This window comes from Pleurodeles waltl, chromosome 1_1 (assembly GCF_031143425.1).
Source record: "Pleurodeles waltl isolate 20211129_DDA chromosome 1_1, aPleWal1.hap1.20221129, whole genome shotgun sequence".
NCBI classification, from domain to species: Eukaryota; Metazoa; Chordata; class Amphibia; order Caudata; family Salamandridae; genus Pleurodeles; species Pleurodeles waltl.
In genome coordinates this window covers 745,488,417-745,505,356 of record NC_090436.1, presented here as the reverse complement: position 1 = coordinate 745,505,356, position 16,940 = coordinate 745,488,417, and the positions used below count along the sequence as shown (strand labels likewise).

General features: G+C 45.2%; 1 protein-coding gene across 1 annotated transcript in view; it reads right to left on the bottom strand.

Moving 5' to 3' along the window:
* Positions 1–16,940, bottom strand: part of SHC3 (SHC adaptor protein 3) — a 418,135-nt gene that overhangs the window by 121,635 nt on the left and 279,560 nt on the right. The window contains exon 4 of the mRNA XM_069227563.1: positions 5,161–5,280. Coding sequence (XP_069083664.1) covers positions 5,161–5,280 — 120 coding nt within the window. The remainder of the gene's footprint in view (positions 1–5,160; positions 5,281–16,940) is intronic.

Here is a 16,940-nt window from a genome sequence, read left to right as displayed (position 1 = left end):
TGTGTGGTCAGATGCTGGAAGCTTTGCCTTCATTCAATCTAATGATAATGTAAACAGAGTGCATAGAGTTGAACAGATTTTGGACACAAAACAGAAACCATACTGAATTGATCCTTTGACGCTTTTTTACTTCAATCCAATTAATAAACTTCCCAAAGAAATCTAACACTACAGTTAAATATGCTTAATGTGTGCTTTCTTTGATGGGACACCTTGCATCTTACGTATAAATTATTTCTGAAAATGCACTGTTTGGATGTAGGCTAACTTAGTTTTTGAGGTCCTTAGTCACTCCATAATGAGACAAAGACACAGGGGCAACCTTTGTAGGTCTCTCTACAGATATCTTGAGCTGTCTGAAAAGACTTGAAGTGCCACACACTCCACGCGGAAAATAAGACACACATAATTCACAAAAGCATATAATACACAGAGAGGAGCTTTGGGACAGCCCTTTTCTGCCATTGGCTTGTTTCAATAGCATTTTCTGATTGTGCAAACAGTGCTTGAGGGAAACAAATGTGTTGTGCTTATGAGACCCTCTATTCTCCCATGGTGATGTGGCACTTCTTTTCCCAGCAGAGACCTCCTTCCCACCCCTTCTGTAAAATGAAGTGAGGTGAGACTGGTACCCTCATCTTGTGCCTCACTGCTGTTGCTATGTTTTGAGACATGAACTTGAAGCTGGCCGCCTCTTGTTCCATGCTACCTAACCTGTAAACAACATTAAATAGCTGTGAAAAGCAAGACAGCTTATTCTCAGTACAAGCACGAAGAAGCACATCAGGTCCAAGCTTCAGTTTCTTTGGCACCTGCAGAACCTGCTACACCTCAGAGCAAGTCTTACTGAATGTATTAATAGATTGTGTGCCCTGTTCTGTAAAAGAGGCTATCACTGTTATCCACTGTTTTAGTGATGAGAGCTTGTTTCATTCTTTCTGACCAAGTGTTGTTAGACCTGGCATCCTTGGTGTGGGTTTCCCTAACCTTTTGCCCTCTGACCTCCTGTTTTGCTGACCTCCTGTTTTGCTGACCTCCTTTTTGCTGGCTTTAGGACTGCAGGCAATGCTAACCAGTGATAAAGTGCATGTGCTCTTCCCCTGAAACATGATAAAACTGGCTCATCCACAACTGAAATATTTAATTTACTAATAAGTCCCTAGTAAAAGTGCACTACCTGTGCCCAGGGTCTGTAAATTAAAGGCTACTGGTGAGGATGCAGCACTGATTGTGATACCCACTGCAGTAGTCCTTCAAACATGGCTCAGCCTGTCTTTGCAGAACCTGTGTATGCAGTTGTAAATTGGCTTGTCGGCCTGGCAAGTTAATGCCCTTGCCAGGCCCAAACCGTCCTTTTGAATACATATGTCATCCTAAGATAAGTCCTGGACAACCCCAAGGACAGGGTGCAGTGTATTTAAAAAGTTGGACATGTACTTTTAAGTTTTGCATATCCTGGTAGTGAAAAACTCTTAAATTTGTTTTTCACTACTGCAAGGCCTATCTCTCCCATAGGTTAACATTGGGATTGCCTTGTTACATTTTATAAGTGTAATTTCCAATTAGGAAGAGATGGGACCCCTACGTTTGGTGTCTCTGGAACCACAATTTAAAATCACAACTTATGGTGAAGTTGGGTTTTAAATTGTAATTCTGAAAATGCCACTTTAGAACGTTGCCATTTTCTTCCTTAAATCACCTAGGGCCATATGTACGAACACATTTTCCCATAGACACAGAATGGGTTAAGTTCCTTTCGACCATCTGGCCCCTAGTGCCTTCTGCCTGTCTCTGAATACATTTCTGGGAGGGTGACAGCTGGGCTGTTGTGTAGTCCCTCCAGACAGCTACACACAAAGGGAGCTTAGGTGTGACTGAGTGGCCATTTGCATGTTGATGGGTCACCCTGGGCAGGATGGGAGGGCGGAGCTGACACATACACCTGAATGGTCTGGGTCCAGAGCTCACACGAAGGGCTGCATAACACCCTGTAGTGTGTCTGGAGCAGGGCAGGAAGGGCAGGGACTCTATGCATTTCAAAGGCCGCTCTTTGAGGTGCACCCCACTTCAAATGCACCACTGGCTATAAGAATTGGAATTTTCACTCCACCAACTCAATAAACTCCTGTACCTGTGGACACACTGCCAGGAAGAATGACTGCTGCACTGCTGAAGGCATTGTCACTCTGCTATACTCTGCTGGACTTTGCTGGACTCCTGCTCTGCTGTGCCTAGCCAGGTGCCTGCTACCCTCCTTGCCTGGGAGTGAGAAGGACTTGACCTTCATTTCTACATTCGCAGAATCAAAGTGACTTCAAGGGATTGCTGGCTTATCTCCTGTTCTGAAGTCTCAGGGGCATCAAAAACTTTACTCCGCCCTACAACAGCACATAGACTTTTCTTGCTGCAAGTTTTGCTTTGCTAAGTGGTATCAGTCCAGTGTTTGGCCCTTGAAGGTGGGTATAAAGTGTTGTAACTATAAACACCACACATCACTGTTGTTGCGCCGGTTGGAACCGATGCATCTCCCCCTGACACCCATGCATCGCCGCTAGAGCTGAGGACAAAGACATCACATCTCCGGCTGCAAGCCTCGACGATGATGCATCACCTTTAACACAAAGGGTTCGTTGATGCAACACTTCGAGGACATCGCAAATGGCTGCGTGGCTCAACAATGATGCATCTCTGACTGTGCAAATTGGAACTCTTGCATCGCCTGCATCCTAAGGGATCAACACCGACAGATCGCCTCCTCTGCTCTTCGCATCGGGTCTTCGACATCTAAGCAACCCTCTACACAAGGTACTTTTTCAGCAGAACAAGGCTGGTCCCTTTATCTGACCCACACTCTATCACAGTCAGCCTGACTTTTCAGATTTCACCTAGTCTAGTGTGATCAGATAGCTGTGGTTGGCGCTTTATGCTTTTAAGAACTATGGCCCTGATTCTGACCTTGGCGGACGGCGGAGGCCGTCCGCCAAGGTACCGCCGACAAATGACCGCACCGCGGTCAAAAGACCGCGGCGGCCATTCTTACATTTCCGCTGGGCCGGCGGGCGCTCTCCAAAAGAGCGCCCGCCGGCCCAGCGGAAATGCACCTGCAACGAGGATGCCGGCTCAGAATTGAGCCGGCGTAGTTGCAGGGGTGCGACGGGTGCAGTTGCACCCGTCGCGTATTTCAGTGTCTGCAAAGCAGACACTGAAATACTTTGTGGGGCCCTCTTACGGGGGCCCCTGCAGTGCCCATGCCATTGGCATGGGCACTGCAGGGGCCCCCAGGGGCCCCACGACACCCCCTACCGCCATCCTGTTCATGGCGGGTTTCCCGCCATGAACAGGATGGCGGTAGGGGGTGTCTGAATCCCCATGGCGGCAGAGCGCGCTCCGCCGCCATGGAGGATTCAATGGGGCAGCGGTAAACCGGCGGGAGACCTCTGGTTTACCCTTTCTGACCGCGGCTGAACCGCCGCGGTCAGAATGCCCTTGGGAGCACCGCCAGCCTGTTGGCGGTGCTCCCGTGGTCGGTGACCCTGGCGGTCACCGGCCGCCAGGGTCAGAATGACCCCCTATATTTGCAGATATGCTTTAAAAGTTCATATCTAGATTTCTGCTTCTTGGATTTTTGTCGTTTTGGTCTTGTTTTGTTTATTAAATTCAGCTCTCTTCCTCTAACCTGGTATGGATTGTTTTGTGTGTGCTTTCACTGTTTTACTAATCTAAGGGCCTGATTCTAACTTTGGAGGACGGTGTTAAACCGTCCCAAAAGTGGCGGATATACCACCTACCGTATTACGAGTCCATTATATCCTATGGAACTCGTAATACGGTAGGTGGTATATCCGCCACTTTTGGGACGGTTTAACACCGTCCTCCAAAGTTAGAATGAGGCCCTAAGTGTTGCACAGATACTTTACACATTGTCCCCAAAGTTAAGCCTGCCTGCTCTTTGCCAAGCTACCAGAGGGTGAGCACAGGTTAATTTATGGTGTGTAACTGACTTATCCTGACTAGTATTGTGGTCCCTACTTGGACAGGGTGCAAACCTATGCCAGCTAGAGACCCAATTGCTAACAAGTGTCATTTACATGTTTTGAAAATCAGTAGTTCTCAAGGACATTTTGGGTAATGCTGATCTCCATGACACTGCAAAGAGTCTGTCTTTGTGAAGAGAGAAATTGGCGTGACATGAGACTCTACCCACAGATCCTCACGTGATCTACCATGGTGGGTGCGCAGGACTGGCTCAGAGAGTGTGACGACACTGATGTACATAAATCACTCTCCCGGTTTACAACATAATCTTGCACTTCATCTCAAGTTTCTCCCTACCACTGGTTCACCTCAGTTTGTGTCCTATAAATCAGCAAATGGGCTTGAGTGTACGGTGGCAGGCTGGTCATAGCTAATCATAGCCTCACAGTTAGTGACATCTCAGAATAAAGAGTCTTCTGCTCTCAGTGCACAGCAGTATTAACACACGAATGCAAAATTATTTCACAGATCACATGTCTTCACATTGTTACATTTCTCTTTTTCATCTACTCCAGTCCCTCCTCCCATTACCACTTTGCTGAGTGTGAGACAGAGCCCTGCCCCTCAGCATGACAACTACATCGGCAGACCTTCAGTCAACACAGAGTCAGTACAGGATTTCATTTAACTCATGGGGTGTTCTTTGTTGGCCTACAACATGGCCTTTGTACTCAATACAGATTAAGAATGGACCTTGTGTCCCAGCCCCCTTGCATGATTTGATGGCCTTCTTGTCTATTTCAGTTCCCTGCTCCTGATTCAATGGCTTTCCACCCTTTTCTTTTGCTTGTCCTGCCCAAGAAGCATTTCTCACAGTGTTTTGATTGGATGAGTTGTACACTTCCTCTACTGATCTTGTAACCGTATACAGCAGTGTATGAGGGACTTTTTTGTTGTCCTCTGTGTGGCTCCCTCTGGGTGTCTTCACCTGCTTCTCTCCCCTCCCATACTTTTTCAAATGTATTTGCCCCCACAGTCTCCTCGTGCTGTCATTTCTGCCAATATCTGTATTGGCAGGCAGCCATTTATAAATAAATTTGAATCCATTCTAAGTTGTATGCCTTTGTGAGCGCATGCATTTGCCTTGGCCATATTTGAATTATTTGTCTCCAGGAAAACCAATACCTGTTTTGAGTCTGGCGTCATCATGTTTAGGCTGGTGGTAGATATATTCAGAGTGATGCTCATTCCTGCAAACTGAAGGTTGCTTTTCCCCAAAATACTCGAGAGAATTTTGCTTGGTGGCTGTAAAGTTAAATATGATTATTTTAGCATTCCGAAACACCCTTGCAGAGAAATCATCAATTTCAACATTCAATAATCTGCAGGCCATGATGATGCAACGTTTTCAATGAAGAAGATGAGTATAGCAAGAATATGCTTTAACAGTGATCTCAGTCTCTGAAATGTCTGTTGGCGTTTGGTTATCGATTCCACTGCAAAGCAAACTATGAAACTATTGTATATATGTAAATTTGGCAACATGTTGCAAGAAAACTATGCATGATATAGAAATCATCAGAAAAAGATAGGCCAGCGATGGGAAGGCATCCCATTTTAAGTATGACAAAAATGTGGCAACTAAGCAATATTAGCTAAGGGAGAGAATGGTCCTGGACAGGTATCAGCTCTGGATGTGATTGCAGGGTTTCGAGGCAACACTCTACCGATAGCCTACTACTCTGCTAATAACTACCTGGATGTGCGCTCGCACTCCTCCAGTAGTCCTACTGTGAACCAGCTTCCTTTGAGTCTTCCTTTCTGTGTAAGGATCCTTTTGCAGTACAGTTAGCTTCTCAAACTCAGTCAGTTGGAAATCGTGGCAACAGTCTAGGCCAGGGGAGATAAAGGAGTGGGTATATTATTTAGTGTGTCTCCTCCAACACTGCCTGCAAGTGTGTCATCACTGGCCTCACCCCTACTAGTACACTGCGTCCGAAATCGCCACATTATCCTCTCCTTCATGGTAGTAGCAACACCGTTACACGAGGGAAATAGAAACTACCAGGTAAAGCGTCTCCTAGTGTTTTCCTCTGATACCTGAGGGGAGGAGCAGAGGCTTCCCTAAGCCTTAGTGGGACTGCAGTCTGATACACTAACACTGTTGGTGTGCACAAAGAAAGATGTGCCTTCTTCTCGCCCTCCCCCCCGTCCTTCGATATCTGTCACGGAGGGGTGGAGGAAGGCAAATTCTGGTCGTCAACTTCACTGCACCCAATCAGAATTTAGCATTCTGATACTGGACACATGCCTCTTTCAAAGCAGAACTACTTCTTTCTGTTCTAGTTGGATAACTTCACACAAGCGTGTGCAATTGGAATTTCAGACACAAGTCCTCCTTCATTCTCTTCAGATTTGCGAAATTGAACGATTTACCTAACTGTAACGTGATGAAGACTCTTGAACCAAGAATAAATTAATCTTGTGATTTGAATTCTCTCAACATGGAAAGTCCAAGTGGCATCCACTGGAAAGTCCAAGCGGCATCCCAAACAGAACAATATGACTTTACGACACATGAGAAACTGGGCACAACTGTGAAAAACACTTCACAATGACATCCTGTAACAAGCATTACTGTCTCAGTAAAAAAAGCTTTCAGTCTGCTCATTTCCCAGCCTAATCTCAATTCACAAAAACAGAGGTAAATCCGCACCAACAGTTTCTCCTACACAAGGATGCAGATTTAGAACGTTTGTTTAGTCGCAAAACCTTCCAGAATTACGCCTGGAAAGCTGAACCAGTCACAGCTTGATAGTCGAATGTCTCGAAACATCCTGTGACTTATTTTTTGTGTCAGTGATGGTATAGTATATACCTAGTGCAGAAATGTCAACATACTGTAAATCCATATAGGGGGTACCAAGCACCTTTGCCAATGGTATTTTTATCTTTATTTTTCTAAATGGAGAAAGCCCCTTCCCTGTTCTCACACAACGTTTAGTGATGGCCCTTTCTCTTTACCACCCTAGAAAGCAATTTACTTTCCACTTGTAATTCCATTACAAATCCCCAGGTAGGAAAGGGCTGCAGAGAAGATTCTGAATGATCATAAACCTATCTGTTGGTGTACATGCACAAAATCTCAAGGCTGAATAAACCTTGAATCGCCCATTTCTGATCCCCTGCACGTATTCCTGCATGATATCAGGTTATTGTGGATTAATATTAAGCGTGAGTATATGGATTGACAATAGCTCGGGCACCTTTTGTGAATGCCTAGCAGTCGTAAATACGGCCATTTTGCTCGTAAAACTATGTTAAAAGTGCAAATAAATTAGTGAAATAGGCTCACAGACAATAGGACCAGTGATACAGGGAGAAACATTTCTTTCATAGGATTATTCCTGCGTTTGGAGAAAATGACCAATTATTACAGGATTCATTTCTGGAGCAGTGAAAATCTAACCTATGGCAGTAGTAGATTTCCTTGACTACTGAAATGTGTGGAATTGCTGCAGGTGAAACTGTAATGAGGTTTAGAATTCCGCATGTGTAAATAGTCACAAAGGTACATTTAATAGCTTATGCTTTTGTATCTCCATAGAGAAAATATTTTTTTTACTGGGGAATCCCTTTCCCAAATACCCTCTTCCATATGGGTATATTGCGTGCCTATTCCAAACCTTGTAACACATTTAATCCTTCTCTTGACAGGAGTTGTTTTCTGTGCATTGGTCCCGTGCTCATTGTGTCATTTGATCCAAGCTTCTCCTCATTCATGAGGCTAAAAATGATGCCCTGGAACTCGGCTCAAGCAGCTTCCAGTAGCTGAGGTTTCCGTAAGCCTTCCATCCACCACCTTTATATGTATTACTGAAATGACCTAAGTGCGATAGGTAGGACCCAGGTATGCCTAGATGTGGGCCCCGTGCTTGCTGTGCCATTGGAATCCAATCTGCATTGTCTCATAAAGCTGAAACCAGTCTTTGGTTGCTTGGCTTCTCGCTTAGAGAGGACATGTCCTAGCAATTCAGACTGGCCTCCACCTCTAATGTAGGACCATTTTTGATTTTCATATGGTTGTTCTTCTGGAGTGGCACAGTAGGCAAAAACAATGGACTGGAATGCAGATCAGTTTCCAGTACCTGAGACGTCTGCAAGCATTCTACCTAGAATCTTTTATCGTTTCTAATGAACAGGTTGACTCCAGAAGAAGTGGAACAAGGAGAAGTGACAGAGTGTACACAAAAGAAGCAGGTGATACAAGGAAGCAGGTAGAAGGCAGGTGGTAGACAAAAGGAGGAAAAGATAGGAAACGGTAAGAGAAATGGGGCACACAATTTGACACAGCAAAAAACAAGAAGAAAAATAATGATGCATTCAGCAAAGGATGGCAGAGTTGTTATGGGTAGAGTATTAGAAGGGGAAGGAAAACGATAATAATAGGAAAAAAGAGTTAAATAGTGGAAGGACTAGAACCAACACCTTCTAGATAGTTTGGTTCAGGGAGAAAGTTGAGAGGAGTTGCAAATCTAGGAGGGTGGAACTTGGGAGGACGTTTTGTACACGTACAAATACTAATTTACAAAGTAGGACTGGTAACTGAAGCAGACAGGTAAACACTGGAGATAAACAGCTCTATGAACTAACTGATAGAAAGACTGACAGAGCAGGCAAAACGAAACCTATGTCAGAGGAAAGAATGAACAATTAAATAAAAGGCAGCATACAGCAATGTCTGCCAGGACCAGAACTTATGGAGAAGGAAAATATCTGGGTCATAAACACAGGAAGATACCACATTGGTTGTAACTGGACAAGGATGATAGTTAAACGTGTTCAAGAATATGAGGTTTAAGGTTGTGAACTTGCAATGTTTCCCGATACCTTAATTGATAATGGGAATAATGGAGCAAAGGACATCACATAGCTGAGGGATACCTGGGTAGACTCGGAGTACACCTCAGATAAAGCTGATGAAGAAAACATAAGCCGATTTGAGGGCTTTAATGGCTATCACACACATTTTTTCAGAAAATAGGTCATGCTTAATTAACAGATTGCAGAACTACTGGAAAGATAGCCATAACTTGCATAATATTAAGAGTTGGTGTCCTGTGAATCCAATGAACCTGCAAACACAAATGAGTTTGCAAGTACCTGAATGCCTTGCAAGCTAGCCCCCAACTTCTAACTTAAACCCTTGATTAACTCCAGAGTTTGGCAGTAATAGAGATTCAGCAGCCACACTTTTGTGGTCCTTGCTAAATTAAATATTCTGTGAAATGTTGATTACATTTCACTAGTTTGTTTTCATATATTAGCCAGTATAAGACAACCTCTGCTCTGGGGTGAACCCATGTAGCAGCTGCAGCTGTAGCAGCTTGTTGACATCAGGACTACAATACCCAGAATCATTAGCTTGATGGTTACCTTGGACATCACACTTTGAAAAATCTATGCACGTCGCGCTATGGTTAGTAGTCTCAATTTTGAACCAAAAGAGCACCAGAGACAGCACACCTCCTTGGTATGGGCAATCTTTGTCCACATTCGTAGCCCAGTTCTTCTGCAAAGATGTCTGATGTCATAAGATGCAGGCATCCTATAAGAGAGCAGCTCGGGACCCTCACAGACATTAGGCCTACAGCTGAAGCACTGTGTGGTAAAAGTGGAAACCGATTTTGTGAGCTCTCAAATTTGACCTCTATTTCAGGGTGCTGGAGAGGAATACTGGCAGCATTCTAATAGTGGCAGTTCACAACATTTGACTCCTGCTATAACAGTGCCCAGTGTATACTACACACCCTACACGGTGTAGTTTACTCTCCGTGTTAATAGGTGCTTCATCACCCCACATAGAGGTAGTAATCATTATACAAATGCTACAATACAAAACAATATTGATGTTCTTGGAGGCCTCCGCCCACACAAAACTGATTGGGGCATGCAGGATGTAACTACATCCTGGGTATGGAACTGAAGAGACAGAACAATGTTAAACTAACAAACTCCGTTGACTGGATATTTGCAGCTCATAAAAAGACTGGATGAAGCAAATGGATCAAGGTATATTCCAGATAGGTCCATGTCTTTCGAAGAATACTATGGCGGTCATTCTGACCGCGGCGGTCGGCGGTCGCCGCCCGCCAAGCGGTTCCCGCCGAAAGACCGCGGCGGCCATTCTGGCTTTCCCGCTGGGCCGGCGGGCGAACGCCAGAAGACCGCCGGCCGGCCCAGCGGGAAAGCCCCTTCAACAATGAAGCCGGCTCGGAATGGAGCCGGCGGAGTTGCAGGGGTGCGACGGGTGCAGTGGCACCCGTCGCGATTTTCACTGTCTGCACAGCAGACAGTGAAAATGTTTGTGGGGCCCTGTTAGGGGGCCCGTGCACTGCCCATGCCAGTGGCATGGGCAGTGCAGGGGCCCCCAGGGGCCCCACGGCACCCGTTCCCGCCATCCTGGTTCTGGCGGTGGACACCGGCAGAAACAGGATGGCGGGAAGGCGGTCGGAATCCCCATGGCGGTGCTGTAAGCAGCGCCGCCATGGCGGATACCCTGGGCCAGCGGGAAACCGGCGGGAAACCGGCGGGAAACCGCCGGCTCCCCTTTTCTGACCGCGGCTTTACCACCGCGGTCAGAATCGCCCAGGAAGCACCGCCAGCGTGTTGGCAGTGCTTCCGCCGCCCTCCGCCATGGCGGTCATGGACCGCCAGGGTCAGAATGACCCCCTATATGTAGACATGCACCATGTTAATTGGTATATGTGTAACAGATCTTTACTCATTCCAGCTTACATTATTCACCAAGGTCGCCTGCCCTGCACTGAAAATATCCAACTATTTGTAAGCCCCACTGATTATGACTAGCATGACCCTTCTTACTCAGTGTTCAAGACTGAGGCCCTCATTACGAGTGTGGCGATCTTAAGACTGCCACACTGGCAGTGGCAGTCTTACCGCCGCGACCCCAGTGGTAAAGATCGCCGCATTACGAGTTTGGCAGTTTGGCCAAAGCCAAACCGCCACAATACCGCCAGTCCTACAGGTGCGGTCCGACTTGCACAGCTGGTGGTGAGCTCCTCCAGGCTGGCGGCATGCCTAAGACAGCCAGCCGTATAACGAGGCAGCAAACCGCCAGGCTTTTTGTGGCGGTCGCCCACCACGAAAACCCTAGCGGTAACGCACCGGGCAACAGGAATCCCCATTCCTGTCACCGGCACGTGCATCCCCACACATCCACACACTTGCAGATACACACCCCCACCTGACCGCATGCATACATCCAAACACCCCACTCGCTTGCACACAGACACGAACCCCGACTCGCTCACACACAGACACGCACCCCCACTCGCTTGCACGCATACGCACCTCCCCTCTGCATATATTCACACATACACACACACACCCTCCACATACATTTACACACACACCACCATGCATGAATAGTCACACACACACGCACAGACACCCATTCTGACACACACACACATGCTCGCACACATACACGCACATACCACACATATGCACCTATCACACACACACACCCCCTTCCAGTCGGTCCACCTATCTGTCTGGGTCACAGAGCAGCCCACGTCCAGGTGGTCGTCCAGGAGCGGGTGGATGTTGGTGGTTCCACCTCCAGTGCCACACCGCCGTGCAAGGACCGCCGTGCCATATTACTCCTTGTAATATGGTGGGCAGAGTACTTCCGGCATGGCGATGGTGGCACTGGAACTGCCTCTCACCCGGCATCAGTCAGGCTGAAGGTGTCGGACTTCCACCTGTTTATGGTTGCAAATCCGTTGGTGACACGTAATACAGCGTCTTCAGACCGCCAACACTGGCGGTCTTTTTGCACCAGTTTCAACGGCAGTCTTCACAAAAGACCGCCAAAATCAAAATGAGGGCCTGAATGTGTTTCTTGGATCATTTCAAGATTTCTTCCCTCTGGTTCATCCCTAATACCTACCCAATTGTACAATAAGCAAAAAGAGGGAAAGGAGAGGTTTTCGTCCTCCCGTTAAGATGTGTATCCATGGACCTCTATCTAGCATGATTTCCTTCTCTGGCCAGGTGAAGTTATAGTGCATATGAGTAGTGTTTGCTGAAAGGAGTATGACACTCTTGAACCCATGGTTTTATAAGCAGTGAGCATTTTACTGCTCATGGAGTCAAGGATTTTTTTCCAAGTATTTTTATTGGTAATTCACGTTTTGGTCAATGTATACAGGTAACTGGTGTTTGACAGTGCACTATAGAACCAGCACATAACAATTGGTCAGCTGGTACAGTATTGTTGCACTTATATGTGGTCTCACTTTGCAAGATTATTGATCATGGAGTCAAGGCTGGCCCTGAAAACCAGAGTTCCTTGTGGCTCCCCTCCAACTGCTACTTCCAAGTCTCAAGCTGGTGCCTGAGGCTCGCTGATCCAGGAACTCAAACCAAATTTGTGCACCAGTAACCCAGAACAGGGCAGGTGGTGAATGCAACTAGTACAATGTCAGCAAATTCCAGAGCTAGACAAAGCCTTTGGAAGTATTGAGTGACCCACTCCACTGAATATCTGGTACTGTCCTCAGCTTACTATCATATGCCAACAGTGACAGCTTGGAGACCTATCCACTGAGAGAGATTGGGTGTAATACCCTGACATGTCCCATTGACATTCACCCTTTTAATAAACACATCCATTCTCTGATAATCCAGTGCATGCCTGTGGCCAGTAAATTACCTGTTCTGAGATGGCCATTGGTCGATCACAGGGTGTACCATGCCTCCTAAAGATAACATCAAAAAAGAAACTGATGGATGCAATGCTTTAATTATCATCTGCTGCTGGTGATCACTTGGGCCACATCTCAATCCATTGCTTTTCACCCACCATTCCACATCAGTTTGGACCCAGTCATAGGCAAATCAGCCTTGACCATGCTCCAATGGGAACAGTCCAGCCCAAAACTGCTAGGTCAGATCCTTCCTGAACCAGAACACAAGCAACCCTGGACTGTGTTTGCCCTTTTAATGGGCTCATTAGCCAGGTACAGTTTTATTCCAGTGGCACAGTGAGCACGACACCCAGGTTTGGGCATTGAAGCAGGGGCAAGACTGATTTGCATCTAGCTGTGGATGACAACATCAGAGACCCAAATGCGAACATGGAGAGCCGACATACACCATTGCAAGTTGTTCAAGACCTGTGATAAAGAATCTGTGGTTCACTTGAAACAAGCAATGGAACAGCCAGAGGGTGTGGTAAGAAATAGAAACCTGGATTTTCACTGTTGGCAGAGTAGGAGGATGTCAAGACATTTCTATTTCATCTCTTAAGAACATTCTGGGGCATATTGATGATACATCGTTTGTGGACGCTCAAAGGGTGTTCAGGGTTGCAAAGAAATGTCTGGGAATAAATGTACCAGGGACTTCTATTCCAAGGGATGTGAGATTCCTAACACAGAGATGGAGAATGTCAAGTTTGCTTTTTTCTTGATCTGTGCCTTGTGGCACAGAGAAGGCAGTACAGGTTCCTCACCATAAGGATCAACCCCTCTCTCTGGTTCCCTCCAAAGCCTTTCTCTCTTTACCTGCAAAATTGTGGATGGTCAATGAAAGTAGGAAACATGAATTGACTCATCCCCAATCACTACAGACTTCCTCAAAAGCATAAATAATTTGCTGAAAGACCGTGCTGCAGATGAAGCAAACCTTGAAACAATTTTGTTTTAATTAGGCTGGTACAATGCTTTACCTGGCTAGAGATTGTGGAGACTATACAAACCGGCTTTCCTGAATTAGCAGTCACACTATTGGCCTAATAAGACCACTACTTAATTTAACAACAGTGTTTTAGTCCTCATAGAAGCATAATGAGAAACATGCATCGTTCTACTGTAGGAAGAAACATGAATAGTATTAGAGTGATGTCAGAGATCAGTCATGGGGAGGAGAATCAGCACAGAAAGAAAATCAGAAAGGGAAGAAAGAACTGTCAATAAGATATGGATATATACTCTTAGAGCAACAGGATGGTACCTACATGATGGTAGCAGAGGTCAGGATTAAAAATATAAACTCAAATGTATGGTGAAAACCAGCAGAGTTACTGGCAATCAAGGAGATCTTTATATGGCTGGAAGTGAGCTCATGCTTGATAGGAAGGAAAGTGATGAACAAAATCAAGACAGGCATAAAGTAGTGGTTGGCAAATGGAGAAGGGCTCTTAGTGACACCACAAACAAGATGATGCAGTTATTCTGCTAGAGTTATTGCTTAAACAGTCCTAATCATAGTCAAGGCAACCAGGGAATCCCATTTGCTTACATATATAGGGCTATCAAACAAGCATTGATCAGTACTACAGCATAAGACTGACAAACAGGAGAATGAATGGGGTTGTTGGTTCATTTGACTCACCAACATTCAAATATTTTACATGTACCCATTGTGTGTGATTGACAAGGCAGGACATAGTGAATTTGGGTTACTCACTTATTTCCCTTATCCAGACATTGACTTGATCAGCCATTACATTTAAAAGTGAATGTTTCACATCATATAAAACATTAAAGCGATGTTAGTAAAGGGTATGGACAGTAGCCGTTTTGCTCATGAGAGATATTAAATATAGTTTTGGCTGTTATCAATTCACAAAGACAACTATCAACTCTCCAGCATTTCAGTAGGAGGGAAATTCTACTTTCTGAAATGCCTCCCTAGGCAGTGTGAAATGCCATATGCTGTGTTAAAAAATTGTTAGCACATTAGCTTCCTGGTTGTGGGCAAAGCAGGTACAGACAAATGCAGGGTACTGGTGGAAAATGTAATCTAAATTAAGAGTTTTAGATCTGACACCTCTCCTCTTGCGTGGTATTCCACCAGACGTTTTTCCTTCACTTCCCTATTTTTGTAGAGGTCGTTTTTGTTATTATTAGGACTCTACACTTTACCCCTGCTAACCAGAGGTAAAGTGCATGTGCTCTCTCTCTCTCCCTCTCTCTTTCTCTCTCTCTTAAACATGGTAAAATTAGTCTACATCTAATTAGCACCTTTAATTTACTTGTAAGTCCCAGGTATAATGTGCCATGGGCCTGAAAATTAAATGCAGCACTCATTGTGGTATCCACTAAAGTAGCAGCGTAAACCATTTTAGGCCTGCCACAGCAGCCTGCAGTGCAGTTATAAACTGCCATTTCGAATATCCTTTTTAATACTTATAAGTCACCCATAGGGTAGGCCCTAAGAGCTCATACAGCAGTATGCATGGTATTTGAAAGGTAAAGTGTGTGCTTACGTTTTACAAGTCCTGATAGTGGAAATAACTCCTAAAGTCGTTGGGTTACCTCATTACACTTAATATGTGATAAATCCAGTTTGGGAGTAGACAGAGAAATACATCTTCTACCCATTTCAATAGTCATTTAAGATCCTCCTTAATGGTAAATTCAGATTTTAAGCTACTATTCTGAAAATTCCACTTTAAAATTATAAAAAAGATTCAGCAAGACGTGCCAGGGAAGAATTACCAACCAAAATTCTAATCAGTGAAAACTTAAATTAATCACCCAAATGCTCAGAATGTAGGGTACAGAAATTCTATTTTTAAACATGTTTGGAGTTTTGGGGCATTTGGGTCATTTTGGGACTTTGATACCACTTTTTACAACATCAATTCTCCATTCCAATATAGTCGACAGAGGGAGGGTAATTTTCAACTGACAATGGAGCAGATGATAGTATTTCTGGCCTTCGCCTGTACGCAGGTGTTTGATGTTTCTGAGACACGCAGCGAAGAGTTGGTCAGATGAAGTGGGTTGCCAGCAATTAGGCAGTTTTGAACGAGCAGATTGTACAACTTTTTGTACTTCATGTCTTAAAGTGAATTTGTTGTGCCATTTCTTTTTAGACTTTCCACCCGGCCCTTTATATACAGAATCGGTGAGTGATTGTTCACCAGCACCGATTGTTGAATTAGGGGCGATTTGTTTCCCTGCAACTACCTTTTGAATCCACATATGAGTGGCACTGTAGTGCTTCTCCAATTTTAGATGCAGGAACACTCCCACGCGGAAAGATATTTGTCAATCGCGCCGATGGTGTTGGGTGATTGGGCAACCATGATGACACACATGCCTTCCTTTGTGGTTATGACGGGTGATCAGTGCATGGCTTTGCATTGAACTTTGGTTTTGGCCTTCAGTGGAACAGTATTGGTTTACTTCTATTACAAGTACCTTGGCTTGCTTTCTATTGTGGCTGTGCATTCACAACAATGGTTACACTTGGGTGTAGACAACCACTAATACGTTGGACAGATTTTGATTGTGGATATCTGGTATTTCAAGTATCAGGTCATTTCACCATTCCTTAAAGTCCTGAGAAGGCCTGAAAGAGGTAGTGGCGAAAAAGGTTGTTAGAAATTGGGTTTTTGGTTGGCAGTCAGGTTACCCCCTGCCCAAGCAAGGACCCTCGGTCTAGTCAGAGTAAAAGAGAATCACGCTCAGTTAATCACCGCTCACCCCCTTGGTAGTTTTGCACGAGCAGGCAGGCTTAACTTCAGAGACCAAGTATTTATACCAACACATACAGTAATATAGTAAAAACACCACAAAATGACTCAACACAGGTTTAGAAAAATAGCCAATATTTGTCTAAACAAAACATCACCAAAATGTCAAAAATCCAACATACACAAGTCAAGTTATTAAATTGTAAAGATTAAACTCGAAAATAACGCTTAGAAACACAAAATGCTTTGATGAGGTGATAATACGGTGTTGTGACAGATCCGTTCCCAACAATCCGACGCCAATGGCGCCGTGTACGGAGTCACGCAGACCTCCAAGTACAGTACCTTAGTAAACGGTGGGAACAAGTCGGTGCGCGAAGTCGGGGATTGCGGCGTCGCTCAATCCGAGGTGGCGTTGGTTCCGGTGCCGGGGGGTGAAAGCGTCATGAAG